We start from the raw sequence: 14,237 nt of genomic DNA on the forward strand, positions 1-14,237 counted from the left end.
TTCTCTTAGAGTCTCCGTGTTGTCTCATTTAAATCTCTTTGGTAGTCCTATTATTTTCTAATTTTAATTTTCTTATTTTGGCCTTTCTCTTAGAGTCTCCGTGTTGTCTCATTTAAATCTCTTTGGTAGTCCTATTATTTTCTAATTTTAATTTTCTTATTTTGTGTCTTTAAAATTCCTTGAAGTTTTGTGTAGAGTTTTGAATTTTCTTTGTCCTCTCAAGTCAAAATTTATATCTCGCAACATTTTTAACATTGTTTGTTCACTCTTTGCTTAAATTACTAGAGTTCTTTGTCAAGCCCTAAAGGGAATTTGAGTGGTAAAAGGCAAGAGAGTACATTATAGAAAAGCCTATAAGTGTGATACATGAGTGAAAAATTGAGTGAAACACTTAGCAGAGTGGTGAGGTCCAAAAAAAAATATTGTTGCTAACATTTGCTTGTAGGGCATGACTTCTTCCCAGAATAGTGAGCCTCTATCACCTAAGACTGCGACACTTATGGTTGCACTTGATAAGCTCACATTACAAATGAATCAAATGCAACAACACAATCAACAACAGTTCGAAAGGCTCCAAAATTTTAATGAAGATGTGAGCGTGAGATTAGAAGGAGTGGAGAGAAGAAGAAGGAGACATGATGATTTAGACCATTCTTCTCATAATGATGAAGCGACACATGTTTTTAGGCCACGGCGAGGCCAAAGACGTGAGGCATTTGGGAACCACATGCTTAGGAGGGATAATGATGAGGAGGAGCATGATTTTAGGCCAAGACAAGGTCAAAGACGAGAGGAGTTCGGGAACCACACACCTCGAAGAGATAAGATGTGGAAGAAGATTATAATTCCTAAATTTAATGGAGCTAATGACCCAGAAGCTTACCTGGCATGGGAAATGAAGCTTGACCAAATCTTCAACTCTTACGATTATGAGGATGATGATAAGGTACTTATGGCTTCCTTGGAGTTTGAAGGCTATGCTATGAATTGGTGGAATCAAATCACCGTGGACATAGCTAGAAGAAGGCGGTTGCCAATTTCTACATGGGAGCAATTAAAGGTAGCTATGAAGGAAAGATTTGTGCCTCCTTATTATAAAAACAAATCTTCAACAAATTTTAACGACTTACACAGGGAAATAAGAGTGTTGAAGAGTATGTTCAAGAGATGGAGGTCACCTTGATGAAAGCTGAAGTGGAAGAAACACATATGGCTACAATGGCTAGATTCTTGAATGGATTAAATAGGGAGATTCAAGATGTGGTGGAAATGCACCATTATGAGACCTTGGAGGATCTTATTCACCAAGCCACCAGAGTGGAACAACAGCTCAAGAGACGAAGCGCCTATAGGAAGTCATCTACCTCATGGAGAGATACGGAGAAATATAAGAAAGAGGAAGTTACTTCTACCATTCCTAAATCTAAGGAGAAGGAGTCCTCAAATGGTAAAGTAACTTCTCAAGCTAGTAATAATGATTCTTCACGTTCTAGTGCAATAAAATGTTTTAAATGTTTGGGTAGAGGACATATCGCAGCTGAATGTCCCAACAGAAGAACTATGATGTTGTTGGCGAATGGTGAGTACATTAGTGAGCATTCTGCGGGTGAATCATCTAGTAGTGATGAGGAGGAAAAGGTGTGAAGTCCCCCCTGCGGAGGGAGATCTCTTGATGGTTAGGCGGTTGTTGGGTAGTATGAATAAAGAAGAAGATGAGACCCAAAGAAGAAATATTTTCCATTCTAAATGTATGGTTAAAGGAAAGGTGTGTTCACTCATCATTGATGGAGGAAGTTGTACAAATGTATCTAGTAAACGGCTAGTGGAAAAGTTTGGTTTGGTGACATCTATGCACCCTAGTCCTTATACTTTGCAATGGTTGAGTGAGGATGGAGAATTGGTGGTAGAGAAGCAGGTGAACATTGCTTTCTCTATCGGTAAATATGTCGATGAGGTAGTATGTGATGTGGTACCTATGGAGGCGAGTCACTTATTGTTGGGGAGGCCTTGGCAATATGATAGAAAGGTAACCCATGATGGTCTAACCAATAAGTATTCTTTTCTGTTTAAGGGGCAGAAGGTGTCCCGAACACCTTTATCTCCTAGAGAAGTTTGTGAGGATCAAATTAAGATGAGAGTGAGAAGAGAGCAAGAGAGAAAAGAAGGAAGAGAGAAAATTCCAGAAAAAGACAAGAAAAAGGAAGGTAAAAAAATAAGGAGTGATAAAAGCCTTTTATTGAGAGAAAAAGAAATAAACAGAGTGTTGGTTAAGAAACAACCCTTATATTTGCTTATGCCTAACAATATTTGTCTCTCTTTTGTGCAAGCTTATTTGTCTTTTAGTATGACACAACTTCTCAAAAAGTATGATGATGTCTTTCCTAAAGACATCCCTCATGGTTTACCTCCTAAAAGGAGTACTGAGTATAATATGGATCTCATTCAGGGTGCATCCCTTCCTAATAGGCTAACCTATAGGAGTAACACAGAAGAAACTAAAGAGATACAGAAGCATGAGGCGCAACTTATGGACAAAGGATCGATTCAGGAAAGTTTGAGTCCCTGTGCTATTCTAGTCATTCCGGTACCTATGAAAGATAGATTGGGGTCGATGTGCAATACCTGCAGGGCCATCAAATATATCATTATAAGTTGCGTATTTGACCCGGGAGGACCTTTCAAAATTCGGGTCGAATTCTTTCCAAACAGGGGAGAATGATAAACAATCTTCAAGTGAGACGAATTTGAGGACAAATTCTCTTTAAGAAAGAGAGTACGATAGAAGTCTATTTCCTAAACTTCAAGTGGTACGAATTTGAGGACAAATTCTCTTCAAGAAGGAGGGAATGATAGAGGACTATCCCAAGATTCCATACAAGAAGAACTTGAAGATGAACTTTTGGGTTTTCTTTTAGAAATTAGTTATGTTTTATGTTTTTGGGTTTTGAGCTTTCTTTTATAATTAGTTTATGCTTTTATGTTTTGGGCTTGGGCCTTCTTATAGGGTTTGCAGGTTTGCTTAAACTTATGTGCCTATAAATAAAGGTACTAAAAACTGATGTAGACACTTTTAGTCATGAATTTGATTTTCATTAAAGAGAGGGTTCTCTTTGTTCTTGGCTTAGGCCTATGGTTCTTATCAAAGATTAACATCTTTGTGGCGAATCTTCACTTGACTTATCAATCTGCTAGATTGTGGCGTCCTCCATCTCTGTCTTATTCCGTGTTCTTCTCTGATTTATTCGTGTCATGCCTCTTGAGGATTCAAATTCAGAAACGATCATACTCTTTCCTGGATAGGATCGTATCATGAATCTTGGACGGGTACCGGGCTCACTTTGGGGCCCACAACTTTTGGAGTTTAGTAGTTTAAGTTTCTCCTTAATGAGATTTCGTATCTTGTTTTAGGCCACGTGGAACCTCTTTCTTTTGCTATGAATATGTTTGGGATAATGTGTACTTCATATCTCAAATCTTCGTACTCTCTGAATATTTATGTATGAGGTATTTAATTAAATTTGATTTATCTATTTAATTGAGACGTTACGGCTGCTATAATTTGAACAAAAATTAAAATACTATTTAAAGTAGGCTTAATATATTTAAGGTTACTAAAAAAATATTGGAATCTTGTCTTATCATATATTGAATTGTTATCCTATGTCATTTTATAATTTTACAATTTTAATATTTTATATTTTATAATTTTATAATTTATGATATTATAATTTTCAAACTTTATAAATTTATAATTTTATTTTTTTAATTTAAAATTGCATAATTAAAAAATTATGATTTTATGATATGAATAATTGAAATATATTTTTGTATTTCATAAAATCATAACTTTATAATTATATAATTTTGAATTAAAATATTAAAATTATAAAAATATAAAATTATAAAATCATAAAATCATAAATTATAAATTAAAAATTACAAGTTGTAAAATAAATTATATATTGTAAATTATTATAAATTAAAAATTATACAAATTATTTTTTATTTAACCAAATATTCTTTCTACAAATTAATTTTAGCTTAATTAATATTCTTTCAACAAAAATTTATTACTTAATAAATATTACTTGCCAAATATCCACATAAATTGATTATATGAAATGTGATGAAAATATCACATCTTGTAGGGATCTCAAAATTTTTTTTATAAAAATTAATAAATTTGAGGAGGTCAATATATATAAAATTTATTAAAATTTAAAAGAAATTTTTTTATTTATATGTTAGTTTTTTATTGTGTAAAGAAAATGGACTAAAAAAAACTCGGCTAGTGATATCACAAAGATGCTCGATAGAAGAAAATATCGTCTTTTGTACACCCTCTCTTACTCTTATTATGATATATAATTAAAATGACGTACACTATTTTATTTTTTATTTTTTTAATACAAGTGAACAAAACTTTAATTAAAGACATTTTATCATAAACAATTAATTATTTTATACATGTCAACCGACCATACTAAGCCAACATATGGTCATGTAAAATATTAAAGTATGATAAGATTTTGAGGAAGGCTACTAGAAGTAGATGGTTTACTATGTTAAGCATTGGAAATGGAAACTAGTCTTACATTGGGAGATGTGTGTGCAAAGTTCTGGATTCGAGGACAGAACAAGCCTCCAAGAATAGAAGAGAAAGAGAGATAATTAACTTTTTTTCATTCCCCTTTTGGCTCCCCATTATCTTAGTTTTCAAGAAAATATTAACATTTCCTTTGCCCCTGTTGCAAAATAAAACGACCTTGTGCAAAATACAATTTCCCCACCAAGTTCATGATAATTTTCTATCTTCTTTTAGAAGAAAAGGATAATAAAATTGGATTTTCACATTTTACTATCAAGATTTCTTTTCTTTTTTTAGTCGATAATTTTTGCCCAACAAACTTGGCTTTGGTAAATATATTACCTATATATTTTCACTACTCTTTTAATTAAAAATGGCCTTAGTGTAGCATAACCATCAAAATGCAGTTACAAGACCTATACCAAGTTCCTCTGCAAGCTCATCTCCAACAGGAACAAGAGTCAAGACAACAAGAAAAATAGCAACTGCTACAAGTGCCTTTCTCCATGTTCCAGCTTCTGTCACATCATTCAAGCACGGTTTCTCCGGTGTCCTCTGAAAAAAATTACAAATAATAAGTAAAAACTCAAATATAATTGCAAAAAACAATTAGCTACAGTTTCATCATTTCCTTTCATATTCAAGACAAGTATTTGGATTGCATACCTGACATAACAAAACATAAAGCCCCCAAGGAAGTGAAAGAGGTCCACCAAGCTGTTGAAAGGAGTAAAAGAAAACAAAAGGTGCAATTTAACTTTCAATAAATATGGAAAAAAATTACTATAATAAATCAAGAAAAATGAGGAACTAAGGACACCAACTGTTTTTACAGCACATATGTCCTATTTCCTTTTGGGGTAGTTAGTAAACTAGAAAATGCACAAAAGGCTGGTAACTATGTGTGCAACCAAATCATGTAATGGTTGAACTTTTAACAATTTTACTGAACAACCATACGTTTGATTTGTTTAATCTAAAAGAAAGATCAGACTTACAACTCCTAGTCCAAGCAATGTATAAGTGGTTAAACCAAAGCCAACTAGCGCATTTTTTCCAAAAGCACCCTGCAAAAACATGTAGCAGAATTAGCATATGCTTTTTACGACACTAAGAACCTAAATTATAATGCTCACCCCATCAATTAGATAGTTCAGAAAAACTAGAAAAAATATATTTTTCACGTCCAAGAAATAATACGATACCTACTCATGAATTAGGATACTCATTCACATCTTCCAATAAAAGAATTATGTATATTTCCATGTCCTAGGTTGTAAATTTTATCCCTATCCTCAATATAATATATCAACTTTCAACATCAGATCACTATCATAAGTAATCAATATATTTGAAATATGAATTAAAGCTGGTTTGAATTTTGAAGTTACGTGACCCCTGGGAGGATACATAGGAGGCAAACGAAAAAGTACAAATTCATATAATCAATAAAATTTATACATGTCCATGTCAGGTTTTAAAGTTTATACCCAAAGGTTAATACATTATCAACATTTTAGCATCAGATCAGAGCATTATCATACGCCATTAAAAATACGTATAAATATGAATTTTGAATTTACACGACCCCTGAGAACAGAGAAGGTAAACCGTCATCAATCATCATTAATAACCAAGGAGCCATGAATCTTACATAGAGTTCAATTCTCCAAAATTTACCTTGCACCAAACTATGATAATAATGTTATAAAAGGGTCCCTCTGATCCTTGCAAAAAGTATTTGACTAATTATTATGTCATTCTAGTTCCTCACTTCAAATCATTCCTGTTACAGGTATGTCCCCACTTTACTAATTACAATAAAAAATGGGGAAAGTCATGTCATAACAGTGTCATCCCTTTTAATTCTCAGCATTTTTCCCTAGAAAGATCCCTTCTTTCCGACAAATTCCCCACTGTTAGCCCAGAAATGGTTACTTACAAAAAATTAGCTCACCCCAACCCTTAGTACCAAAATGGCCAACACAAGTTGTGGTTATCGTCATGATGTATATAACTAAAATATTCACTGCATTCCAACCTGTTCCTAAAAGGTCATGACATCAAGAGGCACCGAGAATATGTTGAAGCCTAACTTTGGTTTTTCCTGCCAGTGGCAGAAAAAATGGTCCGTCCCCTTATTTTCTGACTCCTCATTTCACTTCCCATTCAAGTCATTCAACGAGCTTCTTCTCCTTAATTCCATCCACCCAACTTAGCAAACTAAGTTTTGAGTCTTTTAACCCATTGACTGCATTGATGACAGTCAGAAAGTAACAAATTGATAATTGATATTAGAATTAGGATCTGTAATGATATAAAAAAAAATAAAACACACGGCAAAATGTCCCAAGTAATCTAGCAAAAAAGGTTGTTAGCTAACTAATTGTGTGATAGTGTGTTTGGTCATATTTCTATTAATTGCTAACAAGAAAGGACGATGAAATGAGCTTTAAGCTGGCATCTACTACAAAATTTCAGAATGCTCTCAAAGCATTACCCTCAATTGAAGCTTAAGAGTGTGTTTGGATAGATAATTTTAATGAAGCAATTCATTTTTTTGAAGAATTTAGATTTCTTTGTAATGAAATGCTTTGTTTGGATAGAGAAATTAAAAAGCATTTCAAATGCAAGCATTTTTTGAAGGATTTCAATGAGCTAAATTAGTAGAAATTCAAATACCCTCAAAATAGGTGGAATTTGAAATTCTTCTCACTCAACCTCACATTCTAGATGATCCGAACGGGCCCGACAACCCGGACAGGCCCGACGACCCGAACGTGTCCGACGACCCGAACGTGCCCGACGACCCGGACGGGTCTGACAACCCAAACGTTCCCGACGAATCGGACGGGCCCGACGACCCAAACGGACCCGATGACCCAGACAGGTCTGACGACCTAAACGGGCCCAATGACCCAGACAGGTCTGACGACCCAAACGGGCCCGACAATCCAGACGAGCCTGATGACCCAGACGGGCCTGACGACCTGGACGGGCCAGACAACCCAGACGAGCCCGACAACCTGGACGGGCCTGACGACCCCAACGAGCCCGACGACCTGGACGAGCTCGACGACCCCAACGAGCCCGACGACCCGGACGAGCTCTTCCAAATCATTGGGCCCGACGACTCGGACATGCCCGATGACCCAGAAGTGTAGGACGATGCGGACATGCCTGAAAAAAAGACGAGCCCGACGACCGGAACGGGCCCGACGACCCAGACGGGCCCGATGACTCTGACAAGAACGATGACCCGGACGAGCCCGATGACATGGACGGTCCCGACGATCCAGATGAGCCCGACAACTCGTACGGGCCAGGTTATCCAGACGAGGCCGACAGTTTGAACGGGGCTATACGAGTTGTCGGGCTCGTTCGTGTCTCGGGCCCGCCTAGGTCATCGGGCCTGTCCGGGTCGTCGGATGTGTCCAAGTCGTCGGGCCCATCTGAGTCGTCGGGTTGTCCGGGTCCTCGGGCCCATCTGAGTCGTTGTACTAGTCTGGGTCTTCGAGCTGGTCTGGTTGTACGGGCCTGTCCGGGTCGTTGAACCCGTCCAGGTATTCGGAATCGTCCAGGTATTCGACCCGTCCGGATTATCGGGCTCGTCCAGGTCGTCAGGCCCGTCCAGGTCGTCGAACCCGTCTGGAGCATTAGGCCAATGACCTGGACAGGTTGGACCGGGCCATATTGATGAACTTGACGACACAATCGTGATGTTTCCAAATTTATTATGAACTCAAAACATAATTAAGCGTAAAATAAATATTGTTAAAATTAAATTTTATCTCACAATAAATTCAAATTTTTTTTCCAAACAAGAAATTGAAATGTAAGGTATTTTAGTTTCCTTATCCAAACAAGTTATTTAAAAAATGAATGGAATTTAATTACAAGCAATTCAAATACAAAGCATTTCAATTTCTAAGCATTGTTGAAATGCTCCATCCAAACACAAGGTAAGGCCCTACACGACCATTGCATTTATGTTGCTTTACCTATTATCCTAATTGGATTTGATGATGTGGAGAATATTTTTCATTTTAGTTCAAAACTGAAAATAATCAGACAATATATTCCCTGACTCAAATATTGCCCCAAATTACTTTAAGAATTTACAGAGTAAGCAATGTATTTTTCACCAGCTAAAGCTTGAAAGGTGAACAAGATACCTGTATTGCTCTTCCACCATCAAGGCAACCCACTGGAAGCATGTTAAAAGCTTGTATGGTTAAGCCACACCTGAAAAATCATAATAAATAAATAAGCAAGTGTGTTACGGAAAATTAATACTTAAGAGTATGTCTGGAAGCACAAATTTCTCAAATAAATTTCATTGATCAATGAAAGTAAATTAGATTACAGGAGGAAAAGTTGAATACCAGCCAGCAATCACAAGAGGATGAATCGGAACTGTTGCAGCATGCATCGCTCTGCACGTTCACATTAACAAATAGCAATGTATGACGTTAACTGAGGCCAGAATGAAAAATTACCTATATAAGCATCAATTGCAATCTAGATATAAGATAATGCTTGGCCCAAGTTATGTTGGATTCTCTCTTTAAAAGGAAAAGCTGGGCCAATTTTTCTAAGAAAAAGTAGCTTCTTTAAATATAGAAAAGGTTGAAAAACAATAAAAAAGCTCTTTAAAAAGCTAGTTTTAGAAGATTTTGACTTTTACTTCTCCTTTTCCTTCATTGGGCCTATTTGGTTAAAACTCAAGATCCAAGAAGACATACCGAACAAATTTGAGCTTTACCTTGTTTTTTGATAGGAAATTAAAATACATTAAATTTAAATTGCTTTCAATTTAAATTATTCCATTTTTAAATGCTTTGTTTAGATAAAACATTACTGGAAATTTAGTGTTTAACCCTAACTTACATCGGCCAAAAGGAATCCTCGATCAACTTCAATTTAGAAGAAACCTCGTCCCACATCAATAAAACAGTGTTTAGTCAACAGCACCCTATCAAGACGGATTTGACAACATCTTGATTAAGGCAGAATGAATGTTGTCTTGACTGACACAAAAACTAACAATGCCCCAATCAAGACCAAGTTAACTATGTCTCGACCAAGGTCGAGCTTGCAATGCTACGACCGAGGTTGTGTCTACAAGGTTGAGGCCAAGTCAAAGAGAGAGCATGAAGAGAAGAGACATAGATGTGAGTGAATATGAAGAATTTTAAATTCTTACTTTTTAGGTTAAATTTAAATTCTCCAATTTTATGTAATCAAATTAGTCATAAATTTCTAGAATTTCAATCCAAACAGCATATTTTATCAGAAAGCTTTCAAATTCTCTAAATTAAACACTCTCTAAAAATTCTCCACAAACACACTATTAAAGTTTAAAGTAACTCATTAAATTACCAAACAATTTTATCTTTAAATTTAAAGTACTTATTCAACTTTAACCTTAAACAGCTTTTAAGCTCTAAAAAAGCAGGCCAAACACAACTTAAAACCATGGGTTGCAATCAAGCCATACACTTAGAAACAACTTATTTTGGAAAATGCCCGACGTGTAATTATCCATTTTATCCATCCCAATAGTGTATATTAACTAAATTGATGACAAAAAATCACAAAGCATTGGACCTGTGTTTAGATAATTATATTCTTAATCCATTAAAAAACATGGAAGGGGACATACGCATAACCAAGCGTTGCTCTACTGATCAATCCAAGAAGCAAAGAACCTTGAAACAACAAGCTAGGAACTTGCACTAAATCTCCTGTTGTATCCGGATTGGATGAGAGAAGAAGGCCAACAGCAAACATTGAAAACGATAATACAGCACCAGCAAAGGGACCCGCAAGTGATACATCTACTTTTGTACTTCTATCAGGAAGGATGGATTTAAACTACAATGGAGTGTAAACAACCATGGATCAGCATTTAAGTGCATATTAAAACTTAAGAAATGAACTTCAGTCTAACTAAAATGTTATATAGCATGTCATAAAGTTGCAACAGAATAGACAGTTAAAAGATGCTACAGATGACTATTTGGATGGTCAATAGATGCTTGATATTGTAAAAGTTCAGCCAGTGGTCGCAAATTCAATGCAAAAGTGACGTGTAAGAAAAATTAGATGGTCTCACCTGAGTAATAGCACCAAAGCTGCCAAGTGTGATATTTGGAATGAAGAAGGGAATGCTTAATTTTACTTGTTTAGGAAATGCTGCTAGAAAGTGTCCAACCTCCTGCACATAGCCATATCTATCAGGAATACAGAGAACCAAAAAGCAATAACGGTAATTTAAGCAATTTAGTAACAATATGTAGAAACAAAATTAAACAAATAAGATAGGAAGTAAGGGTTGGGCCATTAGACATAAGAAATAAATACGATAGAAAGTGACCTTCATAGCGCACATGGAAGGTATTCCTATTTATACAATATTTGGCAATAAAAATTATATGTAATAAAGTGGATTATCTGAGTCCGCAAACTAACTCAAACTTCTGACTGCTGTCATACATTGCCAATAGTGAGCAAAACAACATATTGGCAGCAATACTAGATTAGTTGATAGATTCATATGACAGATTGCAAAACAGTATTGTGGAAATTATAGAGTTAGGTATAGGAGGAGAGAAGGAGAGCCTAAGAACTATAGGATATGATTTCTTTATAATTCATTATTATAAGCACCACCTTCATCACAGCACTTTGGTCACTTGCATCAAAATAAAGTTTACTTGTTGAAAACAATAGTCTAAAAAGTACTAAGTTTATTTAGATCATTCAGATCCCTCATTTCTATAATAGAAACTAAGTCTAATAAAAGCAAACAAACCAATCCCAGACCATAATCTGAATAAAACACATACCAATTTGTTGTAATACAGAAAGATAAATGAAGAAATTTCAATTTTCTTGAAATTATATTAAAAAAGGCCAAAACAAAAATATGAAATGCTTACATGAAACAGAAGAACCCCCGAGACACCATATGCTAAAGGTAAAGCTGAGTCAACAAATGGAAATAGCAGCTCCATATCTGGAGCTTCAACAACATCAGGATCTGTAAAATATTTCACAATTTCTGGGGGAAGTCTATTGATCTGCTTAACCAAAAAGCATGGCATCAACAAAATATCGAGAAATGACAGAGATGGCAAGACATCAATGAAACTAATGACATCTTGAGAGAAAGGCTATTGAAACATGTTCACAAAGATTTATCAATCATAACCTGATGTTCAAATATTATCAATAACTAGCCTACCTGAGATGCAATACCTAGCTCCACTGAGGAACCAATAGTTAGGAGAAACAACAACAATGCAATGACATATTGCCAAAGAGTCGTCGGTCCTGGATCAGAAACTTCCTTCCTCAACAAGCCAAAGCTAACACGCGGCCCACCACGCGGATCAGGACTCTCTGAATTGGGTTCCTCCACCATAAAAAGGTTGTATTTATCCCCTGTGACCTCAACTAGCAGATTCTGGAGTTTCGCAAAAACATCTTCTCTATTGCCCCTTAAATTCCCAAGGAAAAGAATGCCTTCTCCCAAGTCTCCGAAAGGTTCCTCTTTTGTCACCCAAAAAGTTGAATAACCAAAAAGCTTATCCTTAATCAGCTTTACATCAGCAGGATCAACCTTCTCAGGCCCAAGGAGCTCAATAAGTTTGAAAGAATCAACTTGAAAAGTGTTGTAAGTTGGTCCAAGTGACGACAAAGATGACTAAACAAGTAAATGATGCAAACACGAGAATTAGCAGTCACAAAGATAATTCACATGCACATAATGCAACAGAATATATGTTACTGAATAAATAATTTAGCACTAAAACTTCCCCATCAACAGGATATATGTTCTCCAATCAGAATTTATTGGAGTTTTACCTTAATAATCTATGTTAACCTTTAACACAAGCCTTTATTACATGGATTACAAAAGTAAAACTCTATGTTAACCTTTAACCCAAACCTTTATTGCATGGATTACAAAAGTAAAACTCCAATTTTGATTGGAGAAGAACACCACAAACACCTAAGGAACTACATCTCTGAGTTTTGTCCTCCAATAACTCCCCTCAGATCTTCAAGGAAGGACTACTGTTAAGTCTAATTTGAGAACTAAAGTGCCTACTTCTTACTACAAAATTTCTCTCCGGGTTTTATCTACATATACATTAGCAAATATCAATCTTTAAACAAACTTAAGGTTTTACACAACACGATTCGACATTAAACTAAATAACTTAAATTGAAGCTACCTAAACACAACATCTTAACAGCTAACTTCAACTAATCTTAGCAACGAATTCATAAATCAAATTATTTGCAAATGAAGGCGCACCCTATGAGAAGTAGAAGGAGGCGTTGATTTCTCCGAACTGAATCCTCTTTCTTCTTCAGGCATCGTCGTTGTAACGTTGGATTTGGATTCATCGCCACCACTTTCCTCCGCAGCACCAACGTTGTCCTTGTCACTATCGCTGTCATTAGTACCAAAACACATACGAATGCCCAAATTGGCATGCTTCAACTTGCCCCATTTGGGTACTCGCGCGCGTGAGAAGAAGCAAGAGGTGCCCCTCAGGCGCGTGAGTTTGTGGCACTGAATCCTCTCCCTGAAGGCACGGCGAACCGGGTTGGAGCGGAACTCCGAGTTCAGAGGCATGAAACTGCAACTCGTTAGAGTCCCCATTTCGGAAAGGAATAACGAAACGACGGCGTTTGAAGGAAGAAGCGTTTCAGAATAGCATGGAAAGTGCGACACGCATGAGTGAGCGAGGCTTCCGATGAACACTGTAGTGTTGTTCAAAGATTTTGATTTGGATGTGGTTGCGGGTTGCTGCAGCCTTTGAATAAAAATAATATTATTAATATAAATATCTTAAAAAAAAATAAGCAAATATATTTTCACTTTTTTTTTCTTTTTTTTCTTAATGAAAATATCTTCCTTTCTCTTTCTTCTTTGAACACACCCATCCATAAACCAAATCTTGTTTTCCATTACCAATTGCTTCTAAGTACAAAGATATTATACTACAATGTCATGTTGGCTAATCAAGTTTTGAAATCTAAAGTCAGGCCACTAAACGTCGTTGAGCCCTTCAACATTAAGCCCATGTTTTCAATATTTTAGGGTGTCTTTAGATTCGGTTAGAAAAGTTAACTTCGTCGAAATAAAACTGAAAAATTCATTCAACGTAATAATTTTTATGATTTTGCTTTGAAAACAACCCACATTTGGAGCTCAATGAATATAACAAAAATTTGTCAAACATCATTTATAACTTTTAATGTAAAGTAAACTTGGGTTTGAGCTCCCAAACTAAAAATCAAACACACACTTACATGTGTCATAGACGCATGAAAATTGTTTGCTTTCACGTCACATGTAGAAATTGCAAAATTCATTGTAAAAAAAAATCAAATGTTTTTATCCTTCGATTATAATAGAAACTTGGAATTGGTTCTTGTTCAAAACTTTGTCTTTGTATGGTCTCCTAACATTGTAAATAATTGGATATAGTCTCTCTCACTCAATAGTGTTAAGACACTCCAATGTGACTTTTGCATTGTTTACATATCATTGTCAGAGGCTTCCTTTCCTATTTGAATCCCTTATCTTCTTCCTTTTACGTGGGGCTCCTTTCTCCCTCCATGGTCA

At 35.8% G+C, this 14,237-nt stretch overlaps 2 protein-coding genes across 2 annotated transcripts; one reads left to right on the forward strand and one right to left on the reverse strand.

Moving 5' to 3' along the window:
- The first annotated feature begins 1,218 nt into the window (after positions 1 to 1,218).
- Positions 1,219 to 2,719, forward strand: LOC114190209 (uncharacterized). Its single transcript, XM_085666542.1, is given in 2 exon segments — positions 1,219 to 1,655; positions 1,657 to 2,719. Coding segments are annotated over 2 exon segments (1,500 nt in total).
- A 2,113-nt stretch (positions 2,720 to 4,832) lies between these two features.
- Positions 4,833 to 13,423, reverse strand: EGY1 (Peptidase M50 family protein). The gene is made up of 10 exons (XM_028084965.2): positions 12,918 to 13,423; positions 11,838 to 12,299; positions 11,533 to 11,673; positions 10,707 to 10,808; positions 10,254 to 10,465; positions 8,974 to 9,024; positions 8,764 to 8,833; positions 5,587 to 5,655; positions 5,255 to 5,305; positions 4,833 to 5,143 (listed from the first exon to the last, which is right to left on the reverse strand). The coding sequence occupies exons 1-10, from the start codon at positions 13,266 to 13,268 to the stop codon at positions 4,985 to 4,987; spliced, it is 1,668 nt and encodes a 555-aa protein (XP_027940766.2). The 5' UTR covers positions 13,269 to 13,423; the 3' UTR covers positions 4,833 to 4,984.
- Between the last annotated feature and the right edge of the window lie 814 nt (positions 13,424 to 14,237).

This window comes from Vigna unguiculata, chromosome 1 (genome assembly GCF_037176805.1).
Source record: "Vigna unguiculata cultivar grain cowpea cultivar isolate G323 ecotype 2 chromosome 1, ASM3717680v1, whole genome shotgun sequence".
NCBI lineage: Eukaryota > Viridiplantae > Streptophyta > Magnoliopsida > Fabales > Fabaceae > Vigna > Vigna unguiculata.

What these genes read in the sequence shown, in the direction of transcription:
- EGY1 (XM_028084965.2), bottom strand. Translation starts at nt 13,268, where the DNA reads ATGGGGACTCTAACGAGTTGCAGTTTCATGCCTCTGAACTCGGAGTTC. An exon ending in CCTCTTGTGATTGCTGGCTG is followed by an intron (nt 8,834 to 8,973) that starts GTATTCAACTTT and finishes ATGATTTTTCAG; the next exon opens with GTGTGGCTTAACCATACAAG. An exon ending in ATGGTGGAAGAGCAATACAG is followed by an intron (nt 5,656 to 8,763) that starts GTATCTTGTTCA and finishes ATGTTTTTGCAG; the next exon opens with GGTGCTTTTGGAAAAAATGC.